This window comes from Nerophis lumbriciformis, linkage group LG05 (genome assembly GCF_033978685.3).
Source record: "Nerophis lumbriciformis linkage group LG05, RoL_Nlum_v2.1, whole genome shotgun sequence".
Lineage (NCBI taxonomy): Eukaryota > Metazoa > Chordata > Actinopteri > Syngnathiformes > Syngnathidae > Nerophis > Nerophis lumbriciformis.
Genome location: NC_084552.2, coordinates 55,661,810 through 55,677,832, shown reverse-complemented (window position 1 = coordinate 55,677,832; position 16,023 = coordinate 55,661,810). Strand labels below are relative to the sequence as shown.

The following is a 16,023-nucleotide window of genomic DNA, read 5'->3' as shown; positions in this document are numbered from 1 at the left end:
CTTAAGGCTAATACAAAAAAGGGATTTTTAGAAATGTTGGCCAACTGAAAAGTATGAAAATGAAAAATATGAGCATGTACAATAATCAATACTTGGTTGGAGCTCCTTTTGCCTCAATTACTGCGTTAATGCGGCGTGGCATGGAGTCGATGAGTTTCTGGCACTGCTCAGGTGTTATGAGAGCCCAGGTTGCTCTGATAGTGGCCTTCAACTCTTCTGCGTTTTTGGGTCTGGCATTCTGCATCTTCCTTTTCACAATACCCCACAGATTTTCTATGGGGCTAAGGTCAGGGGAGTTGGCGGGCCAATTTAGAACAGAAATACCATGGTCCGTAAACCAGGCACGGGTAGATTTTGCGCTGTGTGCAGGCGCCAAGTCCTGTTGGAACTTGAAATCTCCATCTCCATAGAGCAGGTCAGCAGCAGGAAGCATGAAGTGCTCTTAAACTTGCTGGTAGACGGCTGCGTTGACCCTGGATCTCAGGAAACAGAGTGGACCGACACCAGCAGATGACATGGCACCCCAAACCATCACCCAACCATGCAAATTTTGCATTTCCTTTGGAAATCGAGGTCCCAGAGTCTGGAGGAAGACAGGAGAGGCACAGGATCCACGTTGCCTGAAGTCTAGTGTAAAGTTTCCACCATCAGTGATGGTTTGGGGTGTCATGTCATCTGCTGGTGTCGGTCCACTCTGTTTCCTGAGATCCAGGGTCAACGCAGCCGTCTACCAGCAAGTTTTAGAGCACTTCATGCTTCCTGCTGCTGACCTGCTCTATGGAGATGGAGATTTCAAGTTCCAACAGGACTTGGCGCCTGCACACAGCGCAAAATCTACCCGTGCCTGGTTTACGGACCATGGTATTTCTGTTCTAAATTGGCCCGCCAACTCCCCTGACCTTAGCCCCATAGAAAATCTGTGGGGTATTGTGAAAAGGAAGATGCAGAATGCCAGACCCAAAAACACAGAAGAGTTGAAGGCCACTATCAGAGCAACCTGGGCTCTCATAACACCTGAGCAGTGCCAGAAACTCATCGACTCCATGCCACGCCGCATTAACGCAGTAATTGAGGCAAAAGGAGCTCCAACCAAGTATTGAGTATTGTACATGCTCATATTTTTCATTTTCATACTTTTCAGTTGGCCAACATTTCTAAAAATCCCTTTTTTGTATTAGCCTTAAGTAATATTCTAATTTTGTGACACACGGAATTTTGGATTTTCATTTGTTGCCACTTCAAATCATCAAAATTAAATGAAATAAACATTTGAATGCATCAGTCTGTGTGCAATGAATAAATATAATGTACAAGTTACACCTTTTGAATGCAATTACTGAAATAAATCAAGTTTTTCAAAATATTCTAATTTACTGGATTTTACCTGTATATTTCCGAATTGGTTGCCACCTGCCTGAATCTATTTAAAATCTTTTTTCTTTTTTTTTCAACCGCGGACTCCGCGGTTGTGCCCGCAAACCGCGCATCTCTAATACACACACACACATATATATATATATATATATATATATATATATACATACATACACATATATATACATACATACATACACACACACATATATATATATATACATACGTATATACACACACACACACACACACACACACACATATATTTTTTTATCATTGGGGCGGTATAACTCGGTTGGTAGAGCGGCCGTGCCAGCAACTTGAGGGTTGCAGGTTCGATTCCCGCTTCCGCCATCCTAGTCACTGCTGTTGTGTCCTTGGGCAAGACACTTTACCCACCTGCTCCCAGTGTCACCCACACTGGTTTAAATGTAACTTAGATATTGGGTTTCACTATGTAAAGCGCTTTGAGTCACTAGAGAAAAGCGCTATATAAATATAATTCACTTCACTTCACTATTACAAAAACTGCAAAACCAGGTAATTAAAACTATAACTAATACACACGTAACAAAGAGCTGGCGCGTATTTAGTACAATATTTAGAGTATGTAGGGAACAACAAAAGACAAGATGGGAAAATGCTATGTCATGGCAAAGACTATTTACTGACTGGAGGAAATGAAATCAATGCATACTTGCAAGTGAGACTCAGTGTAAGAAAACAATATAGCTACTACAGCACAGTTTTCTTTATCAGCTCGGTGTTAAATATATGTTTTTACATGGTTTTTATTCTGTGTGTATGTGTGTGTGTGTCGTGGAGGGAAATGGGGGTGTTAGTGTGGAGGGGGACTGACTGACTGTTTGAACCTGGAATTATTTTAAATGTAAAGCACCTTGTGCTACATTTTATATTTATATAAATTTATATATAAATATTTATATATTTTATACGACACAAATACAATTTGATTGATTGAAATGTTAAATACACAAAATATATTAATATTAAACAAATTAACATTTATTACCACACAAAAGTACCCAAAATAGGTACCGTATAAATTACTGGTATCAATTCCCAGAAACCAGGAATTGGTACCCCATCAGTTCGAATGTAAAAAAAGTACCCATACCTCATTGTATCTTGTATGGGAAATGAAAAAATAAAATAAAAATAATACCTATGAGTTTCAAATACAGGAGAATGCTCAGTTCTGGACAAAAATACATATAGAAACCTCCATTTTACACGTAATATGTTGCCATGACAACACTTATGATGGGTTATCCACATGATGTTTCCCGAGAGAAATAAGACAATAAAACTACGGGAGGCTCAAATAAGGTCAAACAATTGCAGTGCTGTAATTGTACTTGTGTAGTGCCGAAGTTGTATTTGTGTAGTGCTATAGTTGTAATTATAAAGTGCCATAGTTTACTTGACCCATTTCCTGGGAAACTTATTAAGGAGCTTTTTGTATTATTAGGTCCATCAGTGCTAAATATTATAAACTTATCACTTTCCTCTGGCACTGTTCCACTAGCATTCAAAAAAGCGGTTATTCATCCTTTGCTCAAAAGACCTAACCTCGATCCTGACCTCATGGTAAACTACCGGCCGGTGTCCCACCTTCCGTTTATCTCGAAAATCCTCGAAAAAATTGTCGCACAGCAGCTAAATGAACACTTAATGTCTAACAATCTCTGTGAACCTTTTCAATCCGGTTTCAGGGCAAATCACTCTACGGAGACAGCCCTCGCAAAAATGACTAATGATCTACTGCTAACGATGGATTCTGATGCGTCATCTATGTTGCTGCTTCTTGATCTTAGCGCTGCTTTCGATACCGTCGATCATAATATTTTATTAGAGCGTATCAAAACACGTATTGGTATGTCAGACTTAGCCTTGTCGTGGTTTAACTCTTATCTTACTGACAGGATGCAGTGCGTCTCCCATAACAATGTGACCTCGGACTATGTTAAGGTAACGTGCGGAGTCCCCCAAGGTTCGGTTCTTGGCCCTGCACTCTTTAGTATTTACATGCTGCCGCTAGGCGACATCATACGCAAATACGGTGTTAGCTTTCATTGTTATGCTGATGACAGCCAACTCTACATGCCCCTAAAGCTGACCAACACGCCGGATTGTAGTCAGCTGGAGGCGTGTCTTAATGAAATTAAACAATGGATGTCCGCTAACTTCTTGCAACTCAACGCCAAGAAAACGGAAATGCTGATTATCGGTCCTGCTAAACACCGACATTTATTTGATAATACCACCTTAACATTTGACAACCAAACAATTACACAAAGCGACTCAGTAAAGAATCTGGGTATTATCTTCCACCCAACTCTCTCCTTTGAGTCACACATTAAGAGTGTTACTAAAACGGCCTTCTTTCATCTCCGTAATATCGCTAAAATTCGTTCCATTTTGTCCACTAGCGACGCTGAGATCATTATTCATGCGTTCGTTACGTCTCGTCTCGATTACTGTAACGTATTATTTTCGGGGCTCCCTATGTCTAGCATTAAAAAATTACAGTTGGTACAAAATGCGGCTGCTAGACTTTTGACAAGAACAAGAAAGTTTGATCATATTACGCCTATACTGGCTCACCTGCACTGGCTTCCTGTGCACTTAAGATGCGACTTTAAGGTTTTACTACTTACGAATAAAATACTACACGGTCTAGCTCCAGCCTATCTTACCGATTGTATTGTACCATATGTCCCGGCAAGAAATCTGCGTTCAAAGAACTCCGGCTTATTAGTGATTCCCAAAGCCCAAAAAAAGTCTGCGGGCTGTAGAGCGTTTTCTATTCGGGCTCCAGCACTATGGAATGCCCTCCCGGTAACAGTTAGAGATGCTACCTCAGTAGAAACATTTAAGTCCCATCTCAAAACTCATTTGTATACTCTAGCCTTTGAATAGCCCCCCTTTTTTAGACCAGTTGATCTGCCGTTTCTTTTCTTTTCTCCTCTGCTCCCCCCTATCCCTTGTGGAGGGGAAGACACACAGATCCGGTGGCCATGGATGGGGGGCTGGCTGTCCGGGGTCGGGACCCGGGGTGGACCGCTCGCCTGTATATCGGTTGGGAACATGTCTCCGCTCGGGATGGTTTCCTGCTGACCCCACTGTGGACTGGACTCTTACTGTTATGTTGGATCCACTATGGACTGGACTCTCACAATATTATGTTAGACCCACTCGACATCCATTGCATTCGGTCTCCCTAGAGGGGGGGGGTTACCCACATATGCGGTCCTCTCCAAGGTTTCTCATAGTCATTCACATCGACGTCCCACTGGGGTGAGTTTTTCCTTGCCCTTATGTGGGCTATACCGAGGATGTCGTTGTGGCTTGTGCAGCCCTTTGAGACACTTGTGATTTAGGGCTATATAAATAAACATTGATTGATAGTTGTGTTGTGCTGTAGTTGTAATTGTGTAGTGTTGTAGTTGTATTTATGTAGTGCTGCTGCATTGTACTTCTTACAGTGTTTTGTGGTCACTTCCTTTACTTCTTCCATCCCCCGTGCAGACCAGATTGGCTGTTGGCCCTTTTTCCTGCAGTTTCCTGCGGCTGAGAGGCGAGCGCTCGAGCTGCTTCCTCTCAGCGAGGCTTGTTGGTGACCTGGTTCTGAAACTACAAATCAAAAGGAGTTTGTTTTTTTTGTATTTTATATTATGTTTTTAAAGACGTTGCCAGTAACTTACATGCCACCTGGACGTGTCAGAGACGGGGAGACGGTTTGTTCACGGTCAGGAGTTCCGTCCTGGTGCTCGATGACAGGAAGCAAAGGGCCAGAGAAGTCTCCTGTGGGGGAGTCGCAGGATGGATCCCCAGCGCTGGCGTAAAGCAGCTCCATCTGGGTCGTGGTCCTCCTGCGAGCCTGAAAGTAAAGAACAGTAATCATTTAAATTATATATATATATATATATATATATATTATAATAATTTAATTGTAATTAATTAATTGATTTCATGTATTTATTCTAATGTGTTTATTATTCCAAACCAAAATATCCTTTACATTAAAGGTAAAATAACAACGCATAGTACAGTACCTTACTTCTTGGCCTGGAGTCGCCACATAACTTCATCAGATCTGATGCCAGTGTGCTGAAACAATGCAACAAAAGCTTGGATAAAAATATATTTATAATTAATAAATATAAATAGTAGTGCGATTAAATATGTATAGATTTTGTTTGACAAATTGGCTACATTTTCCTTTTAATTAAAATGGTCGGTTTAACGAATACATGGATATTATTGTTTGGATATGCGTTCAGAAGAATTTTGTGGGATTTTGCGATAAAAATGCATAATTTTATCTAATTTCCCATCAATTGTTTTTAATTAGTCAAGTGGTTTTATTCATATTATTTATTAACTGATTTTATTTTGGCTTGCATGAATAAAAGTTGAAATTATTTTGATTAATTTTATTTATTATTTAATTTAAAAATAAATAAATATATATGTGTGTGTACATCTATACACATACATATATACATTTATACACAGTATATATATATATATATATATATATATATATATATATATATATATATATATATATATAAACACATACACAGTATTTATACATACATATATACATATGGGTATACATACATACAAATACATCCATATATACACAAATACACAAATATACGTACACACACACACACATTATATATATATATATATATATGTCAATATATATATATATATATATATATATATATATATATATATATATATATATATATATATATATATATCAATAGGTGATTTGTTCTTCAGCTATATATATATATATATACACACAGGTAAAAGCCAGTAAATTAGAATATTTTGAAAAACTTGATTTATTTCAGTAATTGCATTTAAAAGGTGTAACTTGTACATTATATTTATTCATTGCACACAGACTGATGCATTCAAATGTTTATTTCATTTAATTTTGATGATTTGAAGTGGCAACAAATGAAATTTCCAAAATTCCGTGTGTCACAAAATTAGAATATTACTTAAGGCTAATACAAAAAAGGGATTTTTAGAAATGTTGGCCAACTGAAAAGTATGAAAATGAAAAATATGAGCATGTACAATACTCAATACTTGGTTGGAGCTCCTTTTGCCTCAATTACTGCGTTAATGCGGCGTGGCATGGAGTCGATGAGTTTCTGGCACTGCTCAGGTGTTATGAGAGCCCAGGTTGCTCTGATAGTGGCCTTCAACTCTTCTGCGTTTTTGGGTCTGGCATTCTGCATCTTCCTTTTCACAATACCCCACAGATTTTCTATGGGGCTAAGGTCAGGGGAGTTGGCGGGCCAATTTAGAACAGAAATACCGTGGTCCGTAAACCAGGCACGGGTAGATTTTGCGCTGTGTGCAGGCGCCAAGTCCTGTTGGAACTTGAAATCTCCATCTCCATAGAGCAGGTCAGCAGCAGGAAGCATGAAGTGCTCTAAAACTTGCTGGTAGACGGCTGCGTTGACCCTGGATCTCAGGAAACAGAGTGGACCGACACCAGCAGATGACATGGCACCCCAAACCATCACTGATGGTGGAAACTTTACACTAGACTTCAGGCAACGTGGATCCTGTGCCTCTCCTGTCTTCCTCCAGACTCTGGGACCTCGATTTCCAAAGGAAATGCAAAATTTGCATGGTTGGGTGATGGTTTGGGGTGCCATGTCATCTGCTGGTGTCGGTCCACTCTGTTTCCTGAGATCCAGGGTCAACGCAGCCGTCTACCAGCAAGTTTTAGAGCACTTCATGCTTCCTGCTGCTGACCTGCTCTATGGAGATGGAGATTTCAAGTTCCAACAGGACTTGGCGCCTGCACACAGCGCAAAATCTACCCGTGCCTGGTTTACGGACCATGGTATTTCTGTTCTAAATTGGCCCGCCAACTCCCCTGACCTTAGCCCCATAGAAAATCTGTTGGGTATTGTGAAAAGGAAGATGCAGAATGCCAGACCCAAAAACGCAGAAGAGTTGAAGGTCACTATCAGAGCAACCTGGGCTCTCATAACACCTGAGCAGTGCCAGAAACTCATCGACTCCATGCCACGCCGCATTAACGCAGTAATTGAGGCAAAAGGAGCTCCAACCAAGTATTGAGTATTGTACATGCTCATATTTTTCATTTTCATACTTTTCAGTTGGCCAACATTTCTAAAAATCCCTTTTTTGTATTAGCCTTAAGTAATATTCTAATTTTGTGACACACGGAATTTTGGATTTTCATTTGTTGCCACTTCAAATCATCAAAATTAAATGAAATAAACATTTGAATGCATCAGTCTGTGTGCAATGAATAAATATAATGTACAAGTTACACCTTTTGAATGCAATTACTGAAATAAATCAAGTTTTTCAAAATATTCTAATTTACTGGCTTTTACCTGTATATATATATATATATAAACACATATACACAGTATTTATACATACATATATACATATGGGTATACATACATACAAATACATCCATATATACACAAATACACATATATACGTACACACACATTATATATATATATATATCTCAATAGGTGATTTGTTCTTCAGCTATAAATATATATATATATATATATATATATATATATATATATATATATATATATCACTTATTGAAACAGATATATATATTTAAATATAATAGTTATAAAATATTTTATTTATTAACAATAGTTATTAGAATCAGTGATTCACTTTTTGTAGGCTTTGATACTAAATTCTCAAGCTCATGTGAAAAATCATATGTCATGTCATATAAAATACCTCAGTTTCGTGTATTCAACCAATCAAAAGTTGTACTTCTGTAATTATTTCTGTAACTAAATAAAGTGCAGTCCTAAATAATGTAAGATGTTCTGTAGTTTTTGTTGTGTTATTTTGTACCTGCCCTCTGCAGCTGGGCTGTGGGTGGACTCATCGCTGCTGCTTTCATCTCCATTTTCTACAGTGAGGGTGTAAAATACGCAATATAATCATCAATCTGTGTTCTTAAAGTGACATCACACGTTACTGCAATTTCATGTAAAACAAAACCAAAACAGAAGGAGACACAGAGGGAACTAAACACAATATTACACAATACAGTTGTGGCCACTGGGTTAGTCTTAATAAGGGTCGGACACACAATAGCTACATTTGATGCATCTCTTACTCACCTGGCAACAGGTAACCTAACACTTGGGTTCACCCAAATACACCAGAGAAAACAAACAGAAATCAAATTCAAACCCCAAAATGAAAATGGGTTGCATTTAATCCTACAGGCTGGAAAGAGTGTGAACATAGACATTTTAGGTCTTTTAATGGGTGAGTCCATTCATGACAGTTTACTCGCCCCATGAAATATGCCCCCTTGTGGCCATAAGTAGTATGGTTACCTAAACAAATGTTGCGTGTAAAATCAAATGCAACCGTATAAATGATGATTAAAACGTTTGTCATGGTGTAATGTCAGCTGTTACCGACCTTGCAGGGCGCTGCCCAGCAGGGCGTCCAGCTCCGGGTTGATCTCGGCTTTCTCCTTCAGCATGTGGAACAGCAGCTGGTTCTGGGTGGCGCTGTTGATCTCCGTCTGCTTCAGCCGGCCCTCCATCACCTTCAGCTGGGAATCTTTCTGGGCCGCCTGCAGACCCTGCAGATTGACACCGTAAAGCAGAGGTGTGGACTCGAGTCACATGACTTGGACTCGAGTCAGACTCGAGTCATGAATTTGATGACTTTAGACTCGACTTGACAAAATGTAAAAAGACTTGCAACTCGACTTCGACTTTAACATCAATGACTTGTGACTTCACTTGGACTTGAGCCTTTTGAATTGACATGACTTGACATGACTTGCTACTTTCCCCAAAACCCAAAGATGAAAAAGTTATTCGGGAGCGCTCCGTATTTTTCATTGTGTACTTGTCTATCAGCGTTGCGTGTGTCAGCTGGTGTGGTCTCAGTACAACAGCCAATCAAATTAGATCTACTTTGTTTTCATCACACAGCATTCATCCAATCAAATTGCAGGACAACCAACGAAGAAGACATGTCCAAACCACACGCCAGTGAACAAAAAATGATACCTAAAATAATTTTGTTTGGGTATAAAAATTACGAGGTGGTCAACACAAAACGGTTTGCAGTATGCAACACATGCGGTTCGAAAATTACTGATGGAGAGGCAACAACTTCCAACTTCGTCCGGCATTTGAAGTTGCACAAAGAACGGTAAGTTTTGAATGTAAGATAACGTTTATTGGCTAAGTAACGTGACTTTTATTTGCTGTGTAGTTAAATCAGTGAGGCTGTAAACTCACTGCTAACGTTATAACGTTATTGCAAACACGGGAATCTGTTGCAATTCACTACCTTATTCATACTTTTTGTTCAGTGATTTTTTTTAAGCAGGGTTACGTTAGTCAATATATCACACGTAACGTTAGACGGCGGTCAGCAGCACCGCGTATTTTAGCCACCTAAAAAAAGACAAAAATAGTAAAATAAAGGTCAGTTAAAATGTATACTATATTATGAATATGTGTACCGTTTTAGCTAGCTTTCTGACATACTGTTGGTTGTTTACCTCAGGACTTAGGACTTGACTTGAGACTTTCCAGTCTTGACTTTGGACTTGACTCGGGGCTTGCCTGTCTTGACTCGGGACTTGACTCGGACTTGAGGGCAAAGACTTGAGACTTACTTGTGACTTGCAAAACAATGACTTGGTCCCACCTCTGCCGTAAAGGTTATCACTGCAGGAAATAGTTTCCTGCGAGCCCTGTGTTCCTATTTTTCCCCATTTTCATGCCTCTCAAAGACACATTTCAATAAAAATGTATCCATCTAATCATTTAAACCATGAGTATGGACTTTGTATTCATCCATCCATCCATCCATTTTCTACCGCTTGTCCCTTTTGGGATCGCGGGGGGTGCTGGAGCCTATCTCAGCTGCATTTGTAAGTTAATTTAAAAATATTATAAATTAAAATGAATGAATTAGTTTTCTGTTATTTTGATTTGAATCATCCAAAAACATTTATATTATTTGTTTTCCTAGTAAAATCAAAATTTCCAAAATATTTTTAAAAGATGTATTTGTGATCAAAAAGCTTTAACTACAATATGTTTCATTGTATTATATTTTTTGGTATTGCTATTGTTTTATTTTTAATTTGATTATTTGATTTATTTGTCTATCAATATATTTAAAATTCATATTATTTATACTTTATTCAACCTTAATTTTCTTTTTAAAACATATTTCTGATCTAAAAACGGCCATTATGTTTTAAGATACTATTAGTTATTGTTTTCTATTTGTATTTTGTACACGCATATATATTTCAGATTTCAGTTTTTATTTTTTCCCCTTTGTTAAAGTATTTTTTATCAAAACAAAGGCTAATTATGTTGTATTGTATTATTTAATATTGCTGTTTGAATTCATAAATTACATTTATCCATGTTTTTTGTTCGTTTTAAAACATACTTTTCATTTCAATTCCAATTCATCACAATTATATTTCATAATATTGTTTATATTTGTACAATACTATTGTTTTTAAAATTGTATTTATATTTCCATTATAAATTTAAATTGCACACTATTGTTTATTTTCTTTCATTAAAAAATTACTTATCTAAAAATTCCACTTAAACATTATTATAATTTTATTAGTTCACATTTCTATTGTTTTAAAATTAATCATCAATTCATTACAATTGCATGTTATATTTTTTTCCACATTTCTATTGTTTTATAATGTTTTAAATAATATTTATATTTTATTATTTTTTATCGTCTTTTGTTAAAAATACAATTATCTAAAAATGCTGAACAAATTGTATGATTAGGATTGTATTTAATATTTTTGTTATAAAAAATAGTATAATTTGTAATTCCTAAAGATTTTCATAAAACCTTTTTTTAAAAACACATTTTTTATCTAAAAATGACCATTGATTTATTATTAGTATTCATTATTTCACACTGCTTAAGTTTGATCTTATATTTCTAAATCATATTTTTTAACTTTCTATCATAATTTTTTCTTAATTCACAGATTTTCACTTCCTTTTATCGTAGTTTTATTATTAATAATGTCGGGAAGTATGCAGGATGCATTTTCCAAGGGGTTCCTTGCCAGTTACAGACCTAACTCACTATTAAATTAAGCAGCACAGTAAATGTGGTAAAAACCGAGTAAAATCAAGTCAGTGAAGGCTGCATAATTTACCTTATTGATGGCCATGGTCATGAAATGGTCCAAATTAAATTTAGCAGCATAGTAAATGTGGTAAAAACCGAGTAAAATCAAGTCAGTGAAGGCAGCATAATTTACCTTATTGATGGCCATGGTCATGAAATGGTCCAAATTAAATTTAGCAGCATAGTAAATGTGGTAAAAACCGAGTAAAATCAAGTCAGTGAAGGCAGCATAATTTACCTTATTGATGGCCATGGTCATGAAATGGTCCAAAAGGAAGCGTGCCTCTGAGACATTACAGGAGCTGATGGCTGCTGTCACGTCCACTGTGTCTCCTTCCTCCTGTCAGTCACGTCAAATGAAATAAAAGCGCATGAAGAGAACATATTTGCATCCAATAAGAATCTTCTTCATGTCACCTTGGCCTCCTCCATCTGCATGATGTTGGCCTGGCAGTCGGCGATGCTGTCGTTGATGTAGTCGATGTTGGCGCTCAAAGACTCCAGCTCCTCGTTCCAGGAGGCCAGCGAGCGCTCTGCGTCCGACCCCTCGGCCACCACCTTGGTCCTCTTCCTAGATACTCGTTCCCTCCGCTTGGTAAGCTCCTCCCTTTGCTGGCGTGTCGTTGGTGAGAAGTGAGCTTCTCGTTTCGCTTTTTTATTTTCGCCACGAGTCTCACCTTTAGGAGACGATTCATATCCGTCTCCATGTTGGAGATGGTCATCCTCTGCATGATGATGTCACTGACGCGTCTCTCCAATGACTGCCATTTGGCCTTGGCTGCGCGGGTGAGGTAGGTACTTCCTTTTCGCATTGAAAAACCCCTGAAGGACGAGACGACTTTGTTCAAACAATTTGAAAATAATACACCACACAGGATTGTGATTTTGGTACCTGGTGCCATTAAACGTTGCGGAGGAATGTGGCCTTCCCGGAGCGCTCCTATTAGAAGGTTCTGGAAGGGTTTCAGATAAGGGGGCTTTCCTGGTCGCCTTGCCCGACACTGGCCTCACCTGCCTCCTCAGAGCGGTCACCTGTCCAGCAAGTACAGACAAAATAAAGGGAAATCAAATAAAGTGATAATAAAATAAACTTAAAACTAAATAAACATTAAAAACAATAAAATGTATATATAAAAAAATAAAATTTAAATAAATAATAATTCAATAGAAAATTCGGTACGCCGAGTCACAATTGTGATCTCACCTCTTCGTTCTTTCTGCGTAAGATTAACTCCTGTTGTCTCCTCTGGCCCTCAAGCTGTTTCAGTTGATGCTATTTGGAACAAAATCAACATCAATTAGGCATCAGAAAGGTCATAAACCTAATACAAAAATGTATTGTTTTTTCTAACAATTTTTGGGCTGGTAATATTGGATTTAATACAAACACATACATACAGTATACATACACACACACACACATATATATATATATATATATATATATATATATATATATATATATATATATACACACACACACACACACACACACACACACACGTACACATATATATATATATATATATATATATGTGCTCGCTAGCCTCAATCTGAACCTTGGTATTTACCGTGATGACGGACTGGCAGTGTGTCGCGCCTCGCCAAGGAGCAGCGAGAATACCAAGAAGCGCATATGCCAAATTTTCAAAGAGAACGGCCTACGGATCACGATTGAAGCCAACAAGCAAACCGTCAACTTCCTTGACGTCACTTTCAACCTGAGAAATAACAGCTACCAACCATTCACGAAACCCAACACAACACTCCAATACGTGCACCATGACAGCAACCACCCACCCACCACCACGAAAAGAATACCTACCGGAATCAATAAAAGGCTATCGATGCTGTCATCTAGCAAAGCTGAATTTGACCAAGCAACCCCCCCGTACCAAAAAGCCCTTGATGAAAGCGGATACAATTTCACCCTCACCTATGAACCCACGCCAGGAAACCAGCCAAAAAAGAACAGAAAACGGAACGACATCATCTGGTACAACCCCCCATACAGCAAAAACGTCTCAACGAACATTGGACACAAATTCCTCAATCTGATTGACAAACACTTTCCCAAAGACAACATCCTAAGAAAAGTATTCAACAAGAACAACATTAAATTGAGCTACAGCTGCATGAACAATATACGACAAATCATCTCAAACCACAACAAAACAATTGCAAATGAGCCGTCGGCCCTCAGACAGAGGGACTCCAAAACCAACAAAGGATGTAATTGTCGAAAGAAACCCGATTGCCCCCTCAACGGGGGGTGCTTACAAACATCAGTTGTCTACCAATCTAAGGTAATACGCAAGGACATTAACACATCCGACACATATGTAGGATTAACCGAGGGAGAATTCAAAACCAGATGGAACAATCACAAGGCTTCTTTCAGGAACAAAAACCTGCGAAATACCACAGAACTCAGCAAACACATTTGGGACCTCAAAGACAATAATGTTGAATATTCAATAACATGGCAAATTCTTGCATCCAGCACACCTTACAATAGTGGTAATAAAAGATGCAACCTATGCTTGAAAGAGAAACTGTTTATTATTTACCGTCCAGACCTGTCATCCCTCAACAAGCGCAGCGAAATTGTCACAGCATGCCGCCATAGACGGAAACACCTCCTAGGTAACACATGAGCCAATCACCACGCCCCTAGGCCAGCCTGTACCCACCCACTCTGTGCCCTATATAAACCATGGTATGCGAATGCTCCCATTAAAATCTCCTGACGATTGAGGGTACCCCCCCTCATGAAACAGGCCTGTAGAGATGAAATAGTCTTGTGATTTTTTTTCCCACACATACATATATATATATATATATATATATATATACATACATACACACACACATACACACACACACACACACACACACACACACACACACACACACACACACACACACACACACACACACACACACACACACACATATATATATAATAAATAAATAATGATAAATGGGTTATACTTGTATAGTGCTTTTCTACCTTCAAGGTACTCAAAGCGCTTTGACAGTATTTCCACATTTACCCATTCACACACTGATGGAGGGAACTGCCATGCAAGGCGCTAACCAGCAGCCATCAGGAGCAAGGGGTGAAGTGTCTTGCCCAAGGACACAACGGACGTGACTAGGATGGTAGAAGGTGGGGATTGAACCCCAGTAACCAGCAACCCTCCGATTGCTGGCACGGCCACTCTACCAACTTCGCCAGTGACGTGCGGTCACTAGAGGCAGGTGAGGCATCATGGAAAGAAAAAAAATGTAAAAAGAAACAAAATTAAATTGTTAAATGTATTCAGTGATTATACTATAAAGTTATTTTCCATTTAACTTCACCAGTTTTAGATTATTTTTATTCAAAATCGCTGAATTTTCACATTTGCCGTTCAAATACTGAGAAGAGACGGTGCGGTGATCAGCAGCCAGTTGAGGCACGTCACTGCGTTGTGCCTCACCATGGATTGCGGACTCGGCTAACTGCTGGCCTGCTGTGCAGTGAGACCGTATTGCTATATGAACTACTGTATATTATACATTTCCATAGTTTAGTTAGCTGAGGTATATAATGTACAGTGTATTTTGTCAACAACTGTATGTGTGTAACGTATTTCTTGTGCTGAGCGATCATAAAACTGCTGCGATGACGCACTGGCTGAGGCTCGCAGTAATCCCGCCTCCTGGTGGTAGAGAATGCACTCCCGCCGTAGAATGCACGGGAGTGTTATATCACCTAAAGCCCACACTTAAACGTTCCACGTGCAAGATTGAATCTATTTAAAAAAGTTATTTAATAAGAAGCCAAAAAGTGCAAAAACAATAATGTTTGTGTTGGAGGAGTTGTGAATGACTGCAGGGCCACAACATTAGGTACACCTGCAGATTGCAGCACGGATTTCATATTTCATTCATTCACAACTCCTCCAACACGAACATTATTGTTTTTGCACTTTTTGGCTTCTTATTGAGCTGCTGCATTTTTTGGTTGGGTTGTTTATTTCTTTTGAGTAACTTACTTCTACATTTCTAAAAGGGGAGGAATGTAGTAGAGTGATCTATGTTTGTCTGTTGCCATCTCCTGGTGAATGTTGGCTATAGCGTACTGTGGTTACTTTTTGGTTGGCCAACGATTTAGGTGGTGTTGCGCACCTGACGTCAAGTGTGTTGAGTCTGTTCTGAAGTCTACAGTAAAGAGATGTACTTCATCACCTCGCCTGGTTATTGCCTCCAACCCAATATATTACATAAAGGTAAGACCATAATAACGTTTTTTTTATTTTATTAAATGTGCTTTTTTGTGTGCTACAGTTTGTATGTGTAAAGTTAAAGTTAAGTTAAAGTACCAATGATTGATGAGTTGGCGGGCCAATTTAGAACAGA

General features: G+C 38.5%; 1 protein-coding gene across 5 annotated transcripts in view; it reads right to left on the bottom strand.

Moving 5' to 3' along the window:
• Positions 1–16,023, bottom strand: part of LOC133606147 (kinesin-like protein KIF21A) — a 105,503-nt gene that overhangs the window by 8,354 nt on the left and 81,126 nt on the right. For 3 of the 5 annotated variants that reach the window (XM_061959756.1, XM_061959757.1, XM_061959759.1), the window contains 11 exons: positions 12,821–12,889; positions 12,509–12,648; positions 12,294–12,438; positions 12,034–12,228; positions 11,855–11,956; positions 8,887–9,052; positions 8,577–8,597; positions 8,305–8,362; positions 5,454–5,508; positions 5,103–5,278; positions 4,882–5,031 (listed from right to left, as the gene is read on the bottom strand). In XM_061959756.1, coding sequence (XP_061815740.1) covers positions 4,882–5,031; positions 5,103–5,278; positions 5,454–5,508; positions 8,305–8,362; positions 8,577–8,597; positions 8,887–9,052; positions 11,855–11,956; positions 12,034–12,228; positions 12,294–12,438; positions 12,509–12,648; positions 12,821–12,889 — 1,277 coding nt within the window. The remainder of the gene's footprint in view (positions 1–4,881; positions 5,032–5,102; positions 5,279–5,453; positions 5,509–8,304; positions 8,363–8,576; positions 8,598–8,886; positions 9,053–11,854; positions 11,957–12,033; positions 12,229–12,293; positions 12,439–12,508; positions 12,649–12,820; positions 12,890–16,023) is intronic. The other 2 variants (XM_061959758.1, XM_061959760.1) reach the window with 1 other exon arrangement.